The sequence below is a fragment of the Magallana gigas genome, chromosome 3 (assembly GCF_963853765.1).
Source record: "Magallana gigas chromosome 3, xbMagGiga1.1, whole genome shotgun sequence".
Lineage (NCBI taxonomy): Eukaryota > Metazoa > Mollusca > Bivalvia > Ostreida > Ostreidae > Magallana > Magallana gigas.
Window position 1 is genome coordinate 56,592,717 of NC_088855.1, and position 18,472 is coordinate 56,611,188.

General features: G+C 30.6%; 2 protein-coding genes across 5 annotated transcripts; one reads left to right on the forward strand and one right to left on the reverse strand.

Annotated features, from left to right (window-relative positions):
- Window positions 1-9,594: 9,594 nt before the first annotated feature.
- LOC105317775 (N66 matrix protein) lies at window positions 9,595-10,888 on the forward strand. Its single transcript, XM_034482764.2, has 2 exons — window positions 9,595-9,745; window positions 10,226-10,888. The coding sequence occupies exons 1-2, from the start codon at window positions 9,682-9,684 to the stop codon at window positions 10,723-10,725; spliced, it is 564 nt and encodes a 187-aa protein (XP_034338655.2). The 5' UTR covers window positions 9,595-9,681; the 3' UTR covers window positions 10,726-10,888.
- Window positions 10,889-11,615: 727 nt separating this feature from the next.
- On the reverse strand, window positions 11,616-13,876 carry LOC105317776 (uncharacterized). 4 transcript variants are annotated; one of them, XM_011414505.4, is made up of 6 exons: window positions 13,723-13,876; window positions 13,414-13,473; window positions 13,159-13,218; window positions 12,902-12,961; window positions 12,746-12,820; window positions 11,616-12,410 (listed from the first exon to the last, which is right to left on the reverse strand). In XM_011414505.4, exons 1-6 carry the CDS (start codon window positions 13,772-13,774, stop codon window positions 11,950-11,952), a joined length of 768 nt encoding a protein of 255 aa, XP_011412807.3. In that variant the 5' UTR covers window positions 13,775-13,876; the 3' UTR covers window positions 11,616-11,949. The 4 variants fall into 4 exon arrangements, with proteins under 4 accessions (XP_011412807.3, XP_011412806.3, XP_034338657.2 ...); XM_011414504.4 differs by having other exon boundaries at window positions 13,159-13,224; XM_034482766.2 differs by lacking the exon at window positions 12,746-12,820.
- Between the last annotated feature and the right edge of the window lie 4,596 nt (window positions 13,877-18,472).

The following is an 18,472-nucleotide window of genomic DNA, read 5'->3' on the forward strand; positions in this document are numbered from 1 at the left end:
CTATCGTGCGTGAATCCTATCCTATCGTTTATCTTGTAAAAAATAACGTTGCAGGTACTGTATAAGAAAACATTAAGATATTATTTTTTTTCTATTAGGATCATTGTTTGTAAATAAAACATGTTTTTTTTTTCGAATTGTGTTTAATACTAAAAAATGATTAACATTTCGCTCATCATAATTTGAAGTTATAAAAAATAAAAATTAGTTTGATTAGCCAATCTTATTAACCGTTATAATCAGATTTGAAATTTTAAAAAAAAAATATAATATGTTCAATTAATTTTAGGATGTATTTCGTTTAAAATATTTTTGAATAATAATAATACCTCTCTGTGCAAGCGAAACTCCTATCAGGAATAAAACAAAAACAAAAACCAACAGTCTCATTGTTGATTTTCTCAGAACTAGTGTATAATTTGTGGGAAAATGCCAATTTATAGGAACACAGATGACAGGAACACGTTAGCTTATGTCGACGATTTATTATTATATGTGCGTGTTTTGTGACTTGTTTACAGCAATATTTTGTGTATCCATAAGGCACGAAAAACCCGAAATCATTTGAAATTTATAAATACGCAATTAATGACCAAAAAAACCGCTATTAAAGATGACATGATTTTCTCCATTTCCGTACAATAATAATGTTAATGCTGAAAGTTTTTACCTAACCTATCTAAACGAGCTAGTTTTTGGACACATCAATGCTCTATATACTATAATGTTTATTTATTTTTTATTTCTATGATTTTTTTCTTCTAAAGCATGTATTCTTTTAAAAATAGGAGAGTTAATCACCTGTCTGTACTTAATTCAATGAGGGCGTCAGCCCTGACTTATGTGACGAACACTCAAAATTTATTTAGACACATTTGATAATATAATTAACGTAATCAATCTTTCCATTTTTACCCCCCCCCCCTCCAAAAAAAATTGCTAACAAGAAATCAGTTTAAGTTGTTCTAGAATTTTGTCAATATTAATCTGGATAAAAACTTATCAGGATCAAAATAATTTTATTTATTTTATATTTTTAAATTTTACAATTTTTGACATTTGTTGAAATATGATATTATATTGATATTTTGAAATGTGAAAATTATAACGCCCAGGCGGCATTCAAACTCATTACTTACAGATTCGTAGGTCATACTCCAATTAACCGCGTTACACGTTTAGGCTTAAAACTTTGGAAAGAATTATACTTGATTTGATCGTTTACTGTATCCAGGGAAAAATTCGCCCCGTGTTATTTACGCACCTTTCGCCCTCGTTGAAAAAGGACGAATTTAAGACTGTGCGAACTCTATATTACAAATAATATAGCTGTTAATACAATTGCGTCTGGGCAAATTCAGGCAGGGCGAAACCGTTTGCAAGTGTAAAAGGGCGAAAATTTCACGGGGCGAAAATTATCCTGTATACAGTATTTCGATAAGAAATACGTAATACATGTAATATGATGTCACATACCATCGTAAGTTTTTCAAAAACATCGTGAAAAAAGATTTTAAAAAAGATGCAAACGTGATTTAACTTAGCTGTGAAAATCATTATTTGTTGACCGATATTAAATAAATTTAATCTATAATATACTGTAATCTAATGATTGTAATTACCATTTTTATCCAAAACAACTAATTATATTGTAAATAAAATCATTTTTGGCAACAAAGTTTGTAATAATATACTTGTGTGTGTTTTATTAATATCTCTTTGTAAGTCAAGCTTGTAAAATAATGTGTGTGTGCATGTAAGGGGGATGCTCATTAACAACCATGGTCAAAATACTTTGTCATATTACAGATGGTAATTTGCATATGTGCACAGCAGGGTCACTGGGGGTAGGTTTCAAGATTGTTAAACATAATAGATCAATTAACATGTCCAGCATCCAATCATTTTTTGTAATTAATTATTGTCTTATCAGAACCTGGCACATGTAAATTCTCTCATTCTTATTTTCTCTGATTTCGCTGCTGGATGTAAATTTTTCCATGAACTTTGTTTTATTCACCCACCTACACCCTTTACATATGCACGCACATTATATCATTGTCAAATTTTGCTCTAACTTTCATTGAGTATTTGAATTATTGTGAGTTGGCGGTTTTTAACCCCACCTTTGAAAAGTAATTTGTCATTTATTCTGGTTTTCATTGAGTATTTGAATTATTGTGAGTCGGCGGTTTTGAACCCCACCTTTGCAAATTAATTTGTTATTTATTCAATGATTTTTTCTTCTTTAATTTATTGTGTTCAAGTTAAACAATACAAATTGGGTTCATTGAATAAACGACCTTTAACGCAATCTTTTGTTCTATTTCATTGCAAATGAACTTGGACTCATTGGAAGATTTTTGATTCAGTTACTTGTATTGGGTAAATTACCTGTAGCAACAAAGCTCAAAGCTGGGCAAAATTAATAAATTCTTTCTCTTGGAAATGCTTATGTATTATATTTATGGAAAAATTTGGTTGTCAAAAATATCATTTTGTGAATATTATAGATACACAGTCCAATATTGTCACAAAATTAAAAAATGACTTGTCTGATGAAAGTTGAATTGAGTTGAATTAAATAATATTTCATCTTTACCAAAACCAAAGTTTTTTCATTCATTCAGCGTCCAGTTTTGACCGTTGATTAATTGTCATATTTCTGTTGAATTTACACAGAATAAACGTAAAAATCTTAATAAACCAATAATTCTAATATACTGTAAAGAAGTTGACTATTACTATTGAAAACATTTAATACCAGTATAACAAAAAAGTGTGAAATTGCATATAATTTGTTAAAAATAGCATTATGCACGCAAAGAAACAGACTTAACTTAGTCATGATTTTAGTTTTCCCCTGATGATTCACAATACAATTGTAAATCACAAAGCTGAGACTTGCATGACCATTAGATATTAACTTCCTCTTTGATACAGGTATGTTGTAGTTGCAAAAGAATCTGATTGTTGTGCAATCTATTTAATTTGATGCAGATTACATTATAACACTGAGATACGACAAATATTGTTTCAAAATTCATTGCTCTAAGAATAAAAAATCATTTATTATGACAATCATTTCATTTTGAATCTTTTAAAATCTTCTATTTTTTTGGAATCAGAAAAATAGTGTAGATCTTTAATAACTCAAAGTCTAGTTAAAGCGGGACTTTTAAGATGCAGTATTGGAAGATAACTGGTATCTAAGGAGTCCCCTAAAAACGTTTTAGGCAGTTATGTGTTCGGAGGCTGCTTTTTTTTTCAAAGATAATTAAATCATGTTGAATCTTTTCACTGTCACGTTAAACAGAATTAGATATAAAACGTTCAGCTGCTTTTCAGATAGTAAATAACATAAGAAATTCAACTTTGAGGGAATAAGGTTTCAAAAATAATTTTCTCAACGGTTTACATGCACAGTAATCAATATCCATATTTTCTTTTCTTTTAGATAAATAACCTTAATATATTTCTAATATGACACAGAATGCACTAGCATCTTTTGAAAGATTTACAACTTTTCTAGGTAAAAACAAATGTTCATAATTTTGTTTTTGGCTACTCAACATGTCATGTGATTTCCCTATATCAGATCAATAAGTATATGACAAAAGGGTTGTCTTGTTTCTGACTCGTCAAGATATAAATCGTATATTCAGTGAACTGTCCATTATTTTAAAAAGAAATCTAAAAGAAAACATTTTCCTTTTTTATTTAGAATTGTGAGAAATAACTTACAAAGGCTGTATGTTTGCTGAACAATTGCTTAGGAAAACATCCTTAAAGAGGCGTGAAGCAATATACCTTCATCACCTGCTTATTGAGGTTTTGTTTCTCAAATTATTCACTACCCAAAGGCGTGTTCTGCTTATGAACAGTTACTAAGGCGATGCAAGCTACTGACAAACAAGTTGATAAAACAGGATAATCAACAGCCCCGATGGAAGTCATCTTTTCGTATATTCTATGGTTCATTCAACGACCTTGTCAGCAAATACAATCTTCCACTATGTTGCATGCTGATCACCTAATTGTCTACGGATTATTTCGTTTTCCTGATTACGAAAAAAAAAAGAACACGGCGGACGCGATCGGTCAGCAGTGATTACTTTCTCCTCCATGGTATCTGATCCTACCTTTAAATTTTTTTTCAGAGGTCTGTATTTGCTCTGCTCCTGTTTTGCATTTTTCTTTCGACTTTTGAAATTGAACTCTATTCGTTATCACCACCTGTAATTAATTATAAATATCTAGTCCAAGCAAACACCACTTAAATCAAGAGCCAATCAAATGATTTGAAATAGTCACTTGTCACTTTCAATTGCTCAACCTTTGTAAATCAAAAGTAGAGCCACTGAAATATCTACTTTTATGGGCAACAACAGCAACAGAATTTTCTTTTTTTTAATTTATTCATAATTACAAAATTCATGAAATTCTGATCGCACAAAAACATGCAGCATTGATGTAATTAAATCTTTTAAAACTTGTCAAAATACCCCCTTACATCCTGGTGCATGGTAAGAAATATATTGAAAACCAAATATTATTCTATTTCTAAGTAACAAATTTGCTTGAAAACAACGGTGCTTTCATTGTTATTTTATTGCTACTAGTAACTGTTTAAATAACCATGAAAACCCTCAGACAAATGTTAAGATAGTGATATTAAAAATCAGAATCCATCTTAATATTATGTACTTCAATCTGAAGAAATATGTTCTGTGGTGATACAAACAAACAAGCCACTCTTTACAAAATTCTTTAAACAGAAAACAATACGGACTACAAACGCGCTTTATACTATGTTTACCACATGTATTTCAATATTTGCCTATTTATACCTACGTTCGTTTACCAAAAATGAATTGATAACAGTTTATCTTTTGCGTTGAGAAATGATATTTGCATTATATTCAATGATGTCATAATTGTATTCCGCCTTACATGAATAAGATTCCAACAGAAAACACATTGTAACAGGCATAGTTTATTTTTAATTCAATATCCTTGATTCAATTTTTCACAAAAAGTATGGACATATATAGATAATTCTATCAAACAATCCAGCTGTTTCACATTCAGTCGTTGATAACGGTTTGGTTAATCAGAGTCCCATTTAACACATTTTTTGGGCATTAGTCTAACCACCAAGGCGTCCAGCCACCATTGTTCCAATCTCTGTCCCAAATATTTTCCCAACCATTGTTCCAACCGTCTCTGTTCCAATCTGTTTTAATGCAGGTATGGAAGCAATATGTTAGAGGTATTCAAATCTCAACAACGTCGTATATGAACCTTTTAAAAATGTTAAAACTATGATTTATAAAAAGTACGTATTGTTCTATTATACGTATAAAACTTCTTATCATAGAATAACAAATAATATAGGTAAGCACACATTTAATTTGAGATTAAGCATCATCAACACATATATGTAATACTAATATTTAACATGTTATACACTTGAATAAATATTGACTTACCAAACCATTGCGCCGCAGACAACCCAATACTGATACAGACAAGTAATAATAGCAGAAATACTCTAAGCATTGCAATTCTTCGTCAGTTCAAAATTGTGTCACAGCGCTGGTTTAGATTTTATACAGATCGCTGCGGTTTGTACGGACACTACGTTTGACAAGATAATTTATCATTTCAGATATTATCTTTGTTACTTTCAATGTAAACCCGAATTCCTTATGTAAAACAAGCAAATATTGACTTAGCTGTCAATGATTGATTACTGTTCTGCAGCATAAGATATGACATTCTTTGAAGAAAATTAACTCAAATGTTGTGTTAATTTCAGGTTTACACAGTTTGTGAACTATTGTCTTTCTTTGAAAATGTAATGGTCTTTTCATTATTGGAAGACAAGAATGCGAACAAACAACTTCATTCGTTTACAATCGGTGGCATTCCATTGGATGACAAAAGTTTGAATTGTAAAATGAAAAAGTTTTTCATGCATATTTAAATGTCTTAAAATGAAAAGTGATTATTCTATCTTAATAAAAAAATGAAAAATTTTGCAGAAATGTAGTAGATACTATTTATATAGAAATTGTCTTAATGAATAAATTCATATATCACTTATTTCATACAATAAATTTTGCTCTTGAAACATGGTGATGATTTTTTTAATTTGCTAAACGACGTTTCAAACATTTAGTCAAATATCGTAAAAAAAAGTCCTAATCACCATCCTGTTTTCATAAAGTAAAAAGTAATTTCTTAAACTAGAATGTCACAAATGAATGCACAATTTTTTATGTGCTCACGTACTTAAACTAATGAACCCCGTTGTTAACGAAAACCGTTAGGCACGTATGCAGACATATCATCTTATGAACATACAAGATCAAATTGATCAAACAAGTATGCCATAGTTGTTCTAGCCTTGAACTATTTTCTTCAATACAGATGCAATTACACTAAACGAATACAAGTTATCATAAACGCAATGGTATCAAGATTCTAAAGACGTATATCGTGCGCTGAGAAACGTATCATCATAAAGGTTACCATTGATTAAATTGATAAAGGATCAGGACACTGTATTCTCGCTCTGAAACTTTCCAATGTTAAAAAAGAAAAAGAACGTAAGATTCTGTTTGGTTTTCATAAATACATTCATATTTACATGTAACTTCTTCTCGTTAACAGTGATAGTTTATACAACAAATAATGGATCGTAGAATATAAATAAATATAGAAAAAGAATTGGCTCAAATCGGAAACGTAAAGAAAGATAACTAAAACATTTGTATTATTGTACATATGTTGTTTGAAAGCCAGAGTTGTCCAACATTGTTAGTTCAGTGTGATATTTATAGAAAAAGCCGATTCTTAAAAAGCATAATGTATTATATTTATTTTTCTTTATATAAGTATTTGCTCTAAATATTTTGGCCTCAGAAAAACAAACACATATGTTTAAGTAGGTAAATAAGTCAACAGAAGCCATAAATGTAATATTTCGGATTATTGTCAGTCTTCACTTATCTGTACATGTACATGTACAATGTCAGTACCAAATGATGGCGCATAATTCCAATTTCATACGTATTCAATCGCCTACTCGCAGGTTTGCTAAAAATGTCTATCCTCGGGTCAGGGTCTTAGTGAAAAAGGAGAATAAAGCTTCGATTTTAAGATATTAACTTTTTCTCCGAAAGAAAAAACGATTTATACAGAGTTAATAGTAAGGTTAATATCAGCTGTTCGAGAGAGTTGTAGGACGTGAGTTTGGTTCCCCTTGTTGACACTGGAACTCTTATGACAAATATTGTCAATGAAAGAATAGGCTGATAGAATAATGCGTAAGGTTGCGAAATAAGGTTTTTATGAGTAACTACCAATTTGTCTTTTATATCACGTAGTTTAAATGCCTGATAATGGCATTCTTTAAAAAAAGGTCATATCAATCAATCCTGAATTCATTTTAACGACACTGTGTTTTATCTACTCAATGTTACTATAAAATCAATTTATCTGGTAGAAAGTCTTTGTCTGCTTAAATACTTTTCGAAAGGCAAACCCTGACTTGATTCTTACAAAGTATAATGCAAAAAGAAATATAAAAAGAAAATAAATCATAATACACATTTGACAGAAAAAATAAAAGTCTACCCCCCCCCCCCCAAAAAAATAAATAAATAATAACCAAACAAAAAACTAAACCCTAAATTACAATGCTGATATCTTAATGCAAAAAAAAAAAAAATAGATGTTGAGAGAAATAATCAGTGGCTTTAATTTTTATGACACAACCGAACTTGATTCTCCCTCCTGTTTTGATTGACACGAGAAAAAAACAATAGTTTACACATGTTGTCGGTACGGTTGTTTCAACAATTTGGTTAACAGCATAGTTTTTTTGGTATTTTTCTCGGCATTGAAATATAGTATTGTCGTTTCAGTTTACTGTTTAATAAACAGATGATGCTTAACTGCTATATATGGATCCTATGATGTATGATTCAACACGATTCCTACCAATTAAAAGAAAAGTATGAATTTATCTTATAAATGTAGTTAAAACAAAATGACATGTGAAATTTATACGCAGTTAAAATTTGGTAGCAACATTCTTATCCTATTTTGAAACGTTATTATAATAACCCCTGGCCCGGCGAATCTATTTATAGGACTGTCCTGAAAACATCTCACCATAAACAAGGAAGTGGTAGGAAATTATCGCTGATTGTTTTGTATGTCTTTACAATGTTGACTGTCAAACTAATGACCAAATGATTCTACAAACGATAACAATTTCCTTATATCTATGATGCATTGAACATAACATTTCCTTATTGTTTTTTTCTCTCTAAAAATTGTGTATGAGCATCACGTGAATGTTAATGAACGAGATACGTCTCTTGTATTTAAAAAAATAATGCTTTTAGTTTTCACAGAAAAATTTGTTTATTTGAACTTAAAATGAAATTCAAATTGCCCATTTCACCACTAATGTCATTTTTATCATCATGATTATCATTTTCTTCATCTTGATCATCATGGTTAACAGAATTTTCTTCTCATCTTATACTCATCTTATGGAAATTAGAATTTCATTTGATACTTCATAAAGACTTTTTTTTGTATTTTTTAGGCATTCAATTATTATTTGAGAAATGATTAAGTCTTTGAATTCCCAAAATAATAATTCAATGCATGATTTCTTTCTTTTTAACTTCATGTCTTGACTGCAAATGTAATTATTTATTAAGTTTTAATTATTTGAGTAACCACAACTGATGTTTCCTTCTGACTTTTCTATTAAAAAGTGGCCTGTTTTTTTAAATGAACTCATAATTAAACCTTTCACCCCCCCCCCCCCCCCCCCCCCCCGATTGGTGTTGTGGTGTTTTCAATACGAATCTTGCCACACACACTTTACAAACAAAAAAGATATGAAATGTTCATATTAAGGAACGATTATAAAATAACATTTTATTTGAAATATAATGAACCAACATATAATTTAATATTTGTTAGTTATTTGAATACAAAATACTCAATATTAATTTATTAATTGTAGCTCTCAATATTAAATACTAGTCATGTGTAATGCTTTTGTAAGCAAATGACTGAGTTCATATGCGCCTACAAAGCCAAACTATTTCATACTAAGTATTTTACTGAGCTTACTTATAACGAAATTAATCAAAATATATTTTAAAACTCTATATTGCAGATTTTGCAGAACATGCTCTTGCTATATAATTCTACGTAAAGTGATACTAATTCAAAGTCTTGAATTATAAACGTACAAAGTCGTACATAAGGACCAAAACTAAACAAAACGTTTTCGTAGAAACTTGAAATGATCATGTACGCAGGATAGTCTCAATTTTACACCCAAAGTGTTCAGGACAGCATGAAAGACATTGAACTTCAAAGAAGTAAATTAATGTTTGATCATAGCCGGATTGTGTTTCTGGTTATCATGTGCAATAGAAATGTTTACATGATTAAACTATATTAATTTTACAGCTTTCTTTCAATTCTATTTGTCCGTTGTATGTTTCTCTTTAATGTTACATGATGTTTAACACAATTGGCGAGAAAACTATCCCTTTATAAGGCACCTCTGGTCAAAGCAACAACCCAAGGTTCCCCCTGCATTTCTTTTTGTGTGTGTGTGTTTACTGCTTGTCCGACAAAATGATGTTGCAATTGTTCTGCTGCTTGGTACTTTTGTTTGGAAATTCAGTAGCCCAGTCTAATGGTAAGATTTTATTTTTCATGATGAATAAAGAGGGCAAGTAGATTCGCCCTTATAATAATAACTGTGTCATTCTACAGAGATATATACCATTTCTCTACATAATTGCAATCTCTATTTCTAAACATTTCATTATTTATTTCTAAACGTTTTTGAAATCTATTCTCTTCAACACGTTTTAATCATTTGAAGTTAAATTATATTTGAATATTTACTTTTACCATCGTTTTTCCTAGTAAAAAAACCATATATGATATTCAGTGTACTTTGCTTGTGTTTGCATTTAAAGTGTGCGACATGAACATCTTAAAATTATCCTGTTAATCGTCAGCCTAAGAACATCCTGATCATCAGAAACACACGTTATTCATTTCTTTTCTACAAAGTATGATGCTTTTTAGACAGACGACGCACAACCAAAAAAAAAACCCATAATGTTTAGATGTACGCAAAATAACTCTTTTTTTCTTCATTTTAACGTAGGAAACGTCCTAAACGGGTTAAACAACAATGGTCCGAACGATAATTGGCTAAATAGATTGAATAACAATGGAATGAATCTGTTTAACAATGCCAACAATGGAATAAATTGGCAGGACAACAATGGGATGAATGGATTAAACAACAATGGTCTGAACGATAATTGGCAAAATGGATTGAACAACAACGGAATAAATTGGTTTAACAACGAAAATAATGGAATAAACTGGTCCGGCAACAATGGTTTAAATGGGTTCAACTGGAGGAACGGGAACAACAACAATAACAATGGATTCAACAGCGAGTTCAATAATTGGTCAAGCTGGATGAACAACAACATGAACTGGGCGTCCAGCGGCTCAAATGGCTTTAATGGTTTGAATGGAAACAGGGCCAATATGATGGGTGGATGGAATGGCATCAGGGGGCTGGGAGGGCGTGGTAGCGGCAGTGGGTCTCTGATTGGTGGTTCCAACAGGGGTGGCCGAGCAATGTACGGTTAATAAGGAACGAATGGCCCGATGCAGCTAGAAGTGTTTCGCCTTGCGTGTTTAATTCTTTATACTTAATATTTTGATATAAAATGTGTATGTTTGTATTGACCGCCGCACAAGTTTTTAAAAAAGAAAATAAAGAGAGTCAATTTTCTTTTTGAAAAATTTGTTTGGAAAAAAAATCTATTGCACCTTATCGGACGATGCGAATAAATGTTTAATCATCGATGTGAGCGATGATAATTTTTTTTTTTTTTTGATTTTCCGTTGATAGATTTCCACTTAAAGGACATCTCAAATTTAGTGTATTTAAGCAAAATAAATTAAAATATAATAATTGATATATCTGAAAAGATTTCTTAAACAAAATGGTCAAAAGGAAATGAACCACACTGTTATGACCAACGAATTTATTATCAAAACGATTTTGTTACGCATCAAAATGTCAATGTATAGTTGACAAAAGGTAGCTCCGTAAGTTACGATTGGTATTCTTCCGTATATGACTTGTTTCTATCAGACATCAATGGACATTAGACCAACCAAAGCATAAGTTCTGTATGAAACAGATACTTGTCCTTACAGTAACAACTCTTCATGATTTAATCATAATTCGATAGTCCGATGGTGTCCCTTCCAAGTGTTGATCTTTTACAAAATAACTCTGCCTAATAAGATGAGAATTTAAACTTATCTTACGAGTCTGACTGAACTTATTTATTTTCAATTCTAAGAATTTTAAGAGATTATTTTATAAATGTATTTAAAACACTTACACCATATAACTTATTTATGTGTGCAAGATTTGCAGATGATTGCAGCTGTAAAATGCATACATTGAAAATAAAAGAGAGAATGGTAAGAGGTGGTTTCAAAAGCGTTTTTTAGATTAAAAAATGTTCCCTCTTTTCTTTTTTTATTTACAAAATGGCACCAAAAACCACAGGTAATTGCTTAACATGCTTTTTATGATCTAAAACAAGAATGATAAATGCTATTCGTGAACAGTCTTAGACTTAAATGACATGTTTCATAATTCATTAAAAGGGTTACATAATGATGTTATACATAAAGCACAAAATTAGAAAACGTGAATCTGCCTATTTGGCTATAAATAAAGAAAATCCAACAGCCGGCATGTTCTTGATAACTGAGTATAGTATAAAGCAGTGATAAACCATTCAATATTGCTTATTGATTAAAGTTATATTCATTTTAATTGTTTCTAATGTGTTAGATTGCCAATAATTGGTCAACCTTGTCAAACACCTTATCAAGGTCACAAAGATTCCCGTCAAATAGGAACTGCAGCAATCCCTGGACCAACTTCAGCACTTCTTTCAGAAGGGGGCGTAGCTGTGGCAGGATTTCATTCAAGAGCTGTAGCAAGGTTTGCACCAATTGAAGCAGTATGTTTTTCCAGTCAGGTAGCAGAGCATTCAAAATCGCAATTAAATGGTCGAGGAAGTCCCCAAGGTTGTTGATCACCACAATAAGAATCTCGGTGACGTGTTGGAGCAAGATGTTGATGAAAGGCAACAATGGTTTCAGAAGCTCGAGAAGCTTTAACACAATTTCTTCTAATGTAGATGGCTGGAGTAAGGTGAACACCGGAGAATTTTTTGATAGTAACGAAGTCAAAGGTCGACTTAGACCCTCCTGTAGAATACTACCAAGACTCGGTTTTGTGCTGTCTAAAATTCATACAATTTGTTCATGAAATCGAAATAAGCGCTTTAACTCTCTTTTTTGATATTTTGTCAAATACTTTTCATTCTGTTTAGAGTAAATAGTTAAATCAAAAAATAAATATTATCTATGTCCTTGATTGAAGTATGAACTCATCTTTAGGATTTAACAAATTGGTTTCTTCTGTGTCTTTTTTCATTGCGTATTATTAAAAAGACTAGATTTTAAGCTGTCTTAAAATTTACAATATCTCAAGAAATTGTAAATTTGAAGTGTCAGTATTTAAAGGAATGTTAAATGTGTTTTTTAAAATTGAACATTAAACAGTGAAAAGACTTACTTTTACTTTCAGGTGCTAGTAAATCATTTTGCAATATTCCACCAACAAGACTTGAAATCGTGTTATCCTTGTTATCTGAATTAAATTAAAATTAAATAGGTTTTTCAAAAATTCGTAGTGCATAAAACTTAAATACTTCAAAAAAGACATTCTTACTTTTAGGTGCTAAAAGACCATTTTTTAGAATTCCATCTAAAAGACCTGGCTTTGTACCATCTGAAATTTTAATATTATATATTTGATCAATTGTATTACGATTTTGCAATATCAGAACATCACACAGAGAGAAAGCTTTTTTTTTTTACTTATCATATAAAACCATGTTATATCACTTTTAATGTTCGAAAATATTAGGAGTACATGTATCTTGAATAAAAAGAAAAGAAGTGTGTACACACATTGAAGTAACTTACTTTTTTGTGCTAAAATATCACTTTGAAGAATACCCTCAAGAAGACCCGACTTTGTGACATCTGAAGCTATAATTTTTTTTTTCAATTTGAAAAACAATGCTTCCAATTTTGAATATCAAAAGATAGCATTTAGAATGAACTAATTTAGTCAATATTTAATAAGCATGCTTTAACACTTCAAATTGTACAACTAAAACTTAAGTAACTATAAAATATAAGAGCAATCATTTGCTTATAATGTAATATTATACACACTTTGTGCTGGTAGCAAATCCGTCTGAAGAATACCTCCTAGAAGATTAGATATTGGGTTTTCTAAAAATGTAAATATGTGGCGCATCATTCTAATGACGTTGAATTAGGATATAATGTATGATTCTAATGACGTTATATTCGGAAATGACGCATTATTCGAATAAATATTAGACTAAAGCATAAATTTGAATTTTTACATTTATTTTCCAATTCATCCTATCTAGAAACAAAAACAGCTAATACATGTAATTTATGGTATTAAAAATGATGTTGAAAGTTATTCAAAATGCAAGACTCAATTATACTTACTTTGTGCTGATGCGAAAGAAACAAACAAACACAAAATAATGCACACAATCATTTTGGTTAACGTGCAATGGCTGAGTAAATAACTCCTGTTTCCTCGCAGTAAGCTATTGCCAACTTAAACAATGTCTTTTAAAACAGAACATTTAATTTTCATGTTAATGTTATAAAAACGAAACAAAATGCGTATATCTAGTCAGCTCTGAATTTAATATCCTGTGAAGATTAATGTCAGAATTTCATTTCACCTATGCTAGAAAATTTGTGTATTTATTTTAGTATCTTTAAAACGTTACATTTGAACGATATGTAAACGTCTTAAATTTTTACGCATCTTGCATACTTTATAATATGGAATATATGGAAGAATGACCAACCTTTATTTCCTAAAATTGATGTAATTTTTTTAACAGAAAAACAGACATGGATTTATTAAACAACCAATATACTTTCAATCTTTTTATTATATTTATACTGATAATCAAGTATTGTTTTTTAAAATTAATATTGGGTCAAAGATATCAATATGATTTATGAGTAATTGTTAAAACTGATAGATAATACCCATTACTCTTTTCTCTATCGTCTGATACTTTAATTCTATTATTATTATTTTTTTTTCAGAATACCAGAATTTCACAACCTCTGCCCAGTTCCCTGAATTCAGACTTTTAAAATTGATAACTAAGCTACACATGTTAAGTTGATTGCATTTAGACATGTTTGTTTATCAGTTTCACACACTGTTTTACCTTTCTAAAAAAACTGATTGGAAATCAAGAATCCTGACAATTGACCTTGTAGCTTAGTTAGTTCTTATCGCCCTCTACACAGGTGAAACAAACTCGGCGTCAGCGACAAACCTAACGATTAGGAATAATGGCCCAAAGTAATAAATTTACGGGCCCGGCGTGATCATATTTCCTCTGAAGGTGTCCGTTTATGAATAGTATAAAGCTGATTATAACCATATTAAACTCTCATTAATAAAAAAAAAATCAACCATACAAAAATGAACTATGTATTTCCTATGACCACAAATTAAAATGAAATTAATTCTGAAGTTCCCCAAGGCATGTTAAAAAAAACTTTTAAGTAAGATTTAAATTAAATTTGTAATGAATATATAATGTTGGTGTCAAATCCTTTCTTAATCACATTCAAAAATCATAACGAAGGCATTAATCACCGTCAAAATCCATAACGAAGGTATAAAGTGAATGAACAAAATGTCTGGATGCTAGAATGAATGACAGTACAAATGTTCAGATACTGACTGTTAATCGCCCCGATGACAAACAAATTCATTGATGATGATGCCATCAATTTTCGCTCTGATACAATATTTGACACAAACCAGTTTATCTTTTTAAAAAAATGTTCAAATTTTAAAGTCGTATAATAGCATGACTGAAATTGATATAAATGTGCACCAACAATGTAGAAATAAGACTCTGGTTTCTATGTGTCGGTACAACGTATGTAGGCTTATTCATTATCATTTGAAGAATGTAATTACATTTTCTTCAAAAACCTGAGTTTTTCTGCATAACATCCTAAGTTAGCAAATCTGATTATTTTCTATCAAGTAAACGATAACGTTATATGGTATTCGCGATAAGGCAATTTTTTGCGAACATTAAACGATCGTTTAGGTTGCGCAATAGTATTGAAAATAGGAGTATTTCATTTAAATAGCTCAAAATTTTGATTAACATATAATGATGCTATGACAATTTATCATTCATATGAATTATATCTTTCTAATAAAAAGTCGAATTTGCGTTTAATATAAAATTAAAAATATGCAGACATCAAGCCACACTACAGTAATATTGTATAAATAGTGGAGTCGTGCGATAAATGCGTTTACAGTTTAGGCGGGGATGTCAAAATTCAAAGTATCCATTGTTTAGCAAACAACCACAAATAGAGGTAAGAAACAACAAAATCAATAAAACAAGAATAAAGGCTAGTGCATATTGTTTTCATTAGTATATTATGTAAAATCAGAATTCATATTCACTTGATTTTCATCATTAAAATGTTAGCACATGAAACAATCAACAAGATTATTTAAATGTTTAGAAAGTTTTTATGTCAACATCAATAATCAATAAAAATTAGGCAAACTGAAGTGCTGCATACATTACATTAAAGATTATCTCCAGTAACAATAATTTTAGGTTGTTTAAAGGTCGTTTGCATTGTTACATATGAAATTAATCCAACTTTAAACCGTTTCCGCCAAGTGTAATCTGTAGCAGCTGCACTACAGTATTAATGATTTCTTTCAGCAGGGGCAGTAACTCCGGCAGGTGCTTTGTTATCAGTTCTGATAGGACCATTATCAGTTGACGAACAATTTTTTGCCAGTCTGGTAGAATCAAATTTAATAGTGACACTATCTTCTCCAAAAGACTTTTCAAATTTGTAGTCAGCGATTTCAAAATTTCAGTTATCTGTTGAAGCAGCACATTCACAAAAGGCAAAAGAGGCTTTAATAGAACTGCTAGTTTTTCGAAAATTTCTGCCAATGATCCTCGCCGCTGAACACTAGCATTCGTGTTTTGTGTATTCAATGCAAACATGACTGGCAGCTGTTTATTTGATGTCAGTTGACGAATTTGAGTGTTTCCTCCAAAAAGAGCAGCAAAGATGTTGACTGAAAAAAAGATAAAACTCTGTTAACTAATTCACACTTTCAGAAACATTTTTTAAAAAAATTTTTAGATTAAAGCGGTATTTGTTCCCATAAGTATGGTTGTTACTATTGTAATTTAAACAAGAGACCATTAAGACTGCAAAGTCAGTTGAGTATTATGGAAACCTGCAAATGGTGATGGTAAGTCAGACATACAAGCGAAACAAAAGACAACTGCAAGATTTTTGATCCCTAAAAAAGATTAAACGAGTAAAATCAGTAAGTTGGTTTCTACTTTTTAGATCTGTGCTGACCCAACAAAAATTATTGAATCATTGAATGAGTGTTGCTAGATCAGCAAGGCTTTTTATTGGTAATGGGAGGGGATTTCAATTATTTCAAATTCTTTGTCTTAAGACGAAATTATGTTGTTGTAAATGAGTGTATATAATGGTACAAGTCCAATCCAGTGTGTTTATGAGTGCATGCTTACAAAAAAGTTATGTGTTTATATTTTACCGCGAATTCCACAATGAAATGACCAACAATCAGCAAGGAAAATACCACTAGAGGCACTTGAGCATTCAGTTAATAATTGCATAATATTAACAAGTAAAAATTAATACAACGTTTGCTTGTTATCTCGAAAATGCTCATGATATTAGGATAGTTTGTATCTATTTTTCTAAGCATCCTAAGAGAATTTCAAGTACAGATTGTCAGCTATATGCGTTAACTTTTTGATGTGCGTTCACCATAAGTTATAAATATCTTGCGAAAATAACAATAAAAGGGATAGGACATTTATAGGAACTAACGCATCATGAAATATGCAACTTTGTTGTAGCTGCTTTGTTTATTTTCCTATACGCTAAACTAAGCAAGTGTTTCGCAACTTTAATTGTGTTGATTTTTATAGGCTGCGAGTTCACAACATCTTCAAATAAGTTCAATTGCAAATACTACATACATGTTGCTTATCCAAGTTTGCTATGGACATGATAGTAGAGTTTAAAACTAAAAAATAATTCCAAGGTCTTACTAAGACCAAAGACTGCTACATATAAAGGAACTCCCTGATAAATTCAATGGACTTAATCAAGGTATGAAACAAATAATTTTAAGTATAACCTATTTTGACAAAATAAAACATCAACTGAAAAAGAAACTAGGCGCTTAATGTTGGAGAGAAAATGAAAATAAAGGATTATGATACTTACATTGCGCATTGGCCTGTGATACACAAACTATAAGAATACAAAGTCGCAGCATTGTTGTTGCTCTCCTCTCTAGAATCAAAGCCTTCAAACTGCAGAGAGAAAATACGATCTGTTATTGTATCGAAATAAGTTAAAGTATAAAATAAACGCAATAATGTCCAAAGTATAAAAAATGGGAATCACATTTGAGGGCCCTGACAAACATATTAATTAAGATATGGACACACAATTATTGGGAGACGCTTGACGACAGTTGTATAAAAAGCCACAAATGTAGTTAAAGTATTCACATTAGGGATAAGAAAAACATCGTCGAGGAATAATTATACAGGGGCAATTCGGTTTTTTTTTTAAGTTTTCGACCAAATGAATTCTTAATTTGTGTAATGAGGACCAATACATACTGATTAAATACTCTGCCCGATCAGCAGTCCAGTGTTTGAAACATATTCAAATTCAACCGCAAAAACTTACTTTAATGAAATGTTGCAACATTTGCAATTCTTTTTCATAGTTTATTAAATATATATATAATGTTTTCTTGCTTTTTAACGCCATGTATTTGATTCAGCCTGTAATATAAAATGACCATGTTAAAAATTCAAAATTATCATGTCAAAGGGCCAAAGAACAAATGATTAGTGATAATAAAACATAAAAATCACCCACCCCCCTCTACTTTACCCCCATGTATATTGTGATAACTAAATACCGGTTTAAAATAAAACTTTCAATTTCATTATGATTATTATGAAATGTTCATTGTATACAGCAATGAATTGATACATTCGATTGTTATTTTTTCTCATCTTAAAAGTTAAAAATAAACAAATTAAAGGGTAGCAGCATCATTTTCTTCCAGTTTATTCTGTCTTATATTAACACTAGT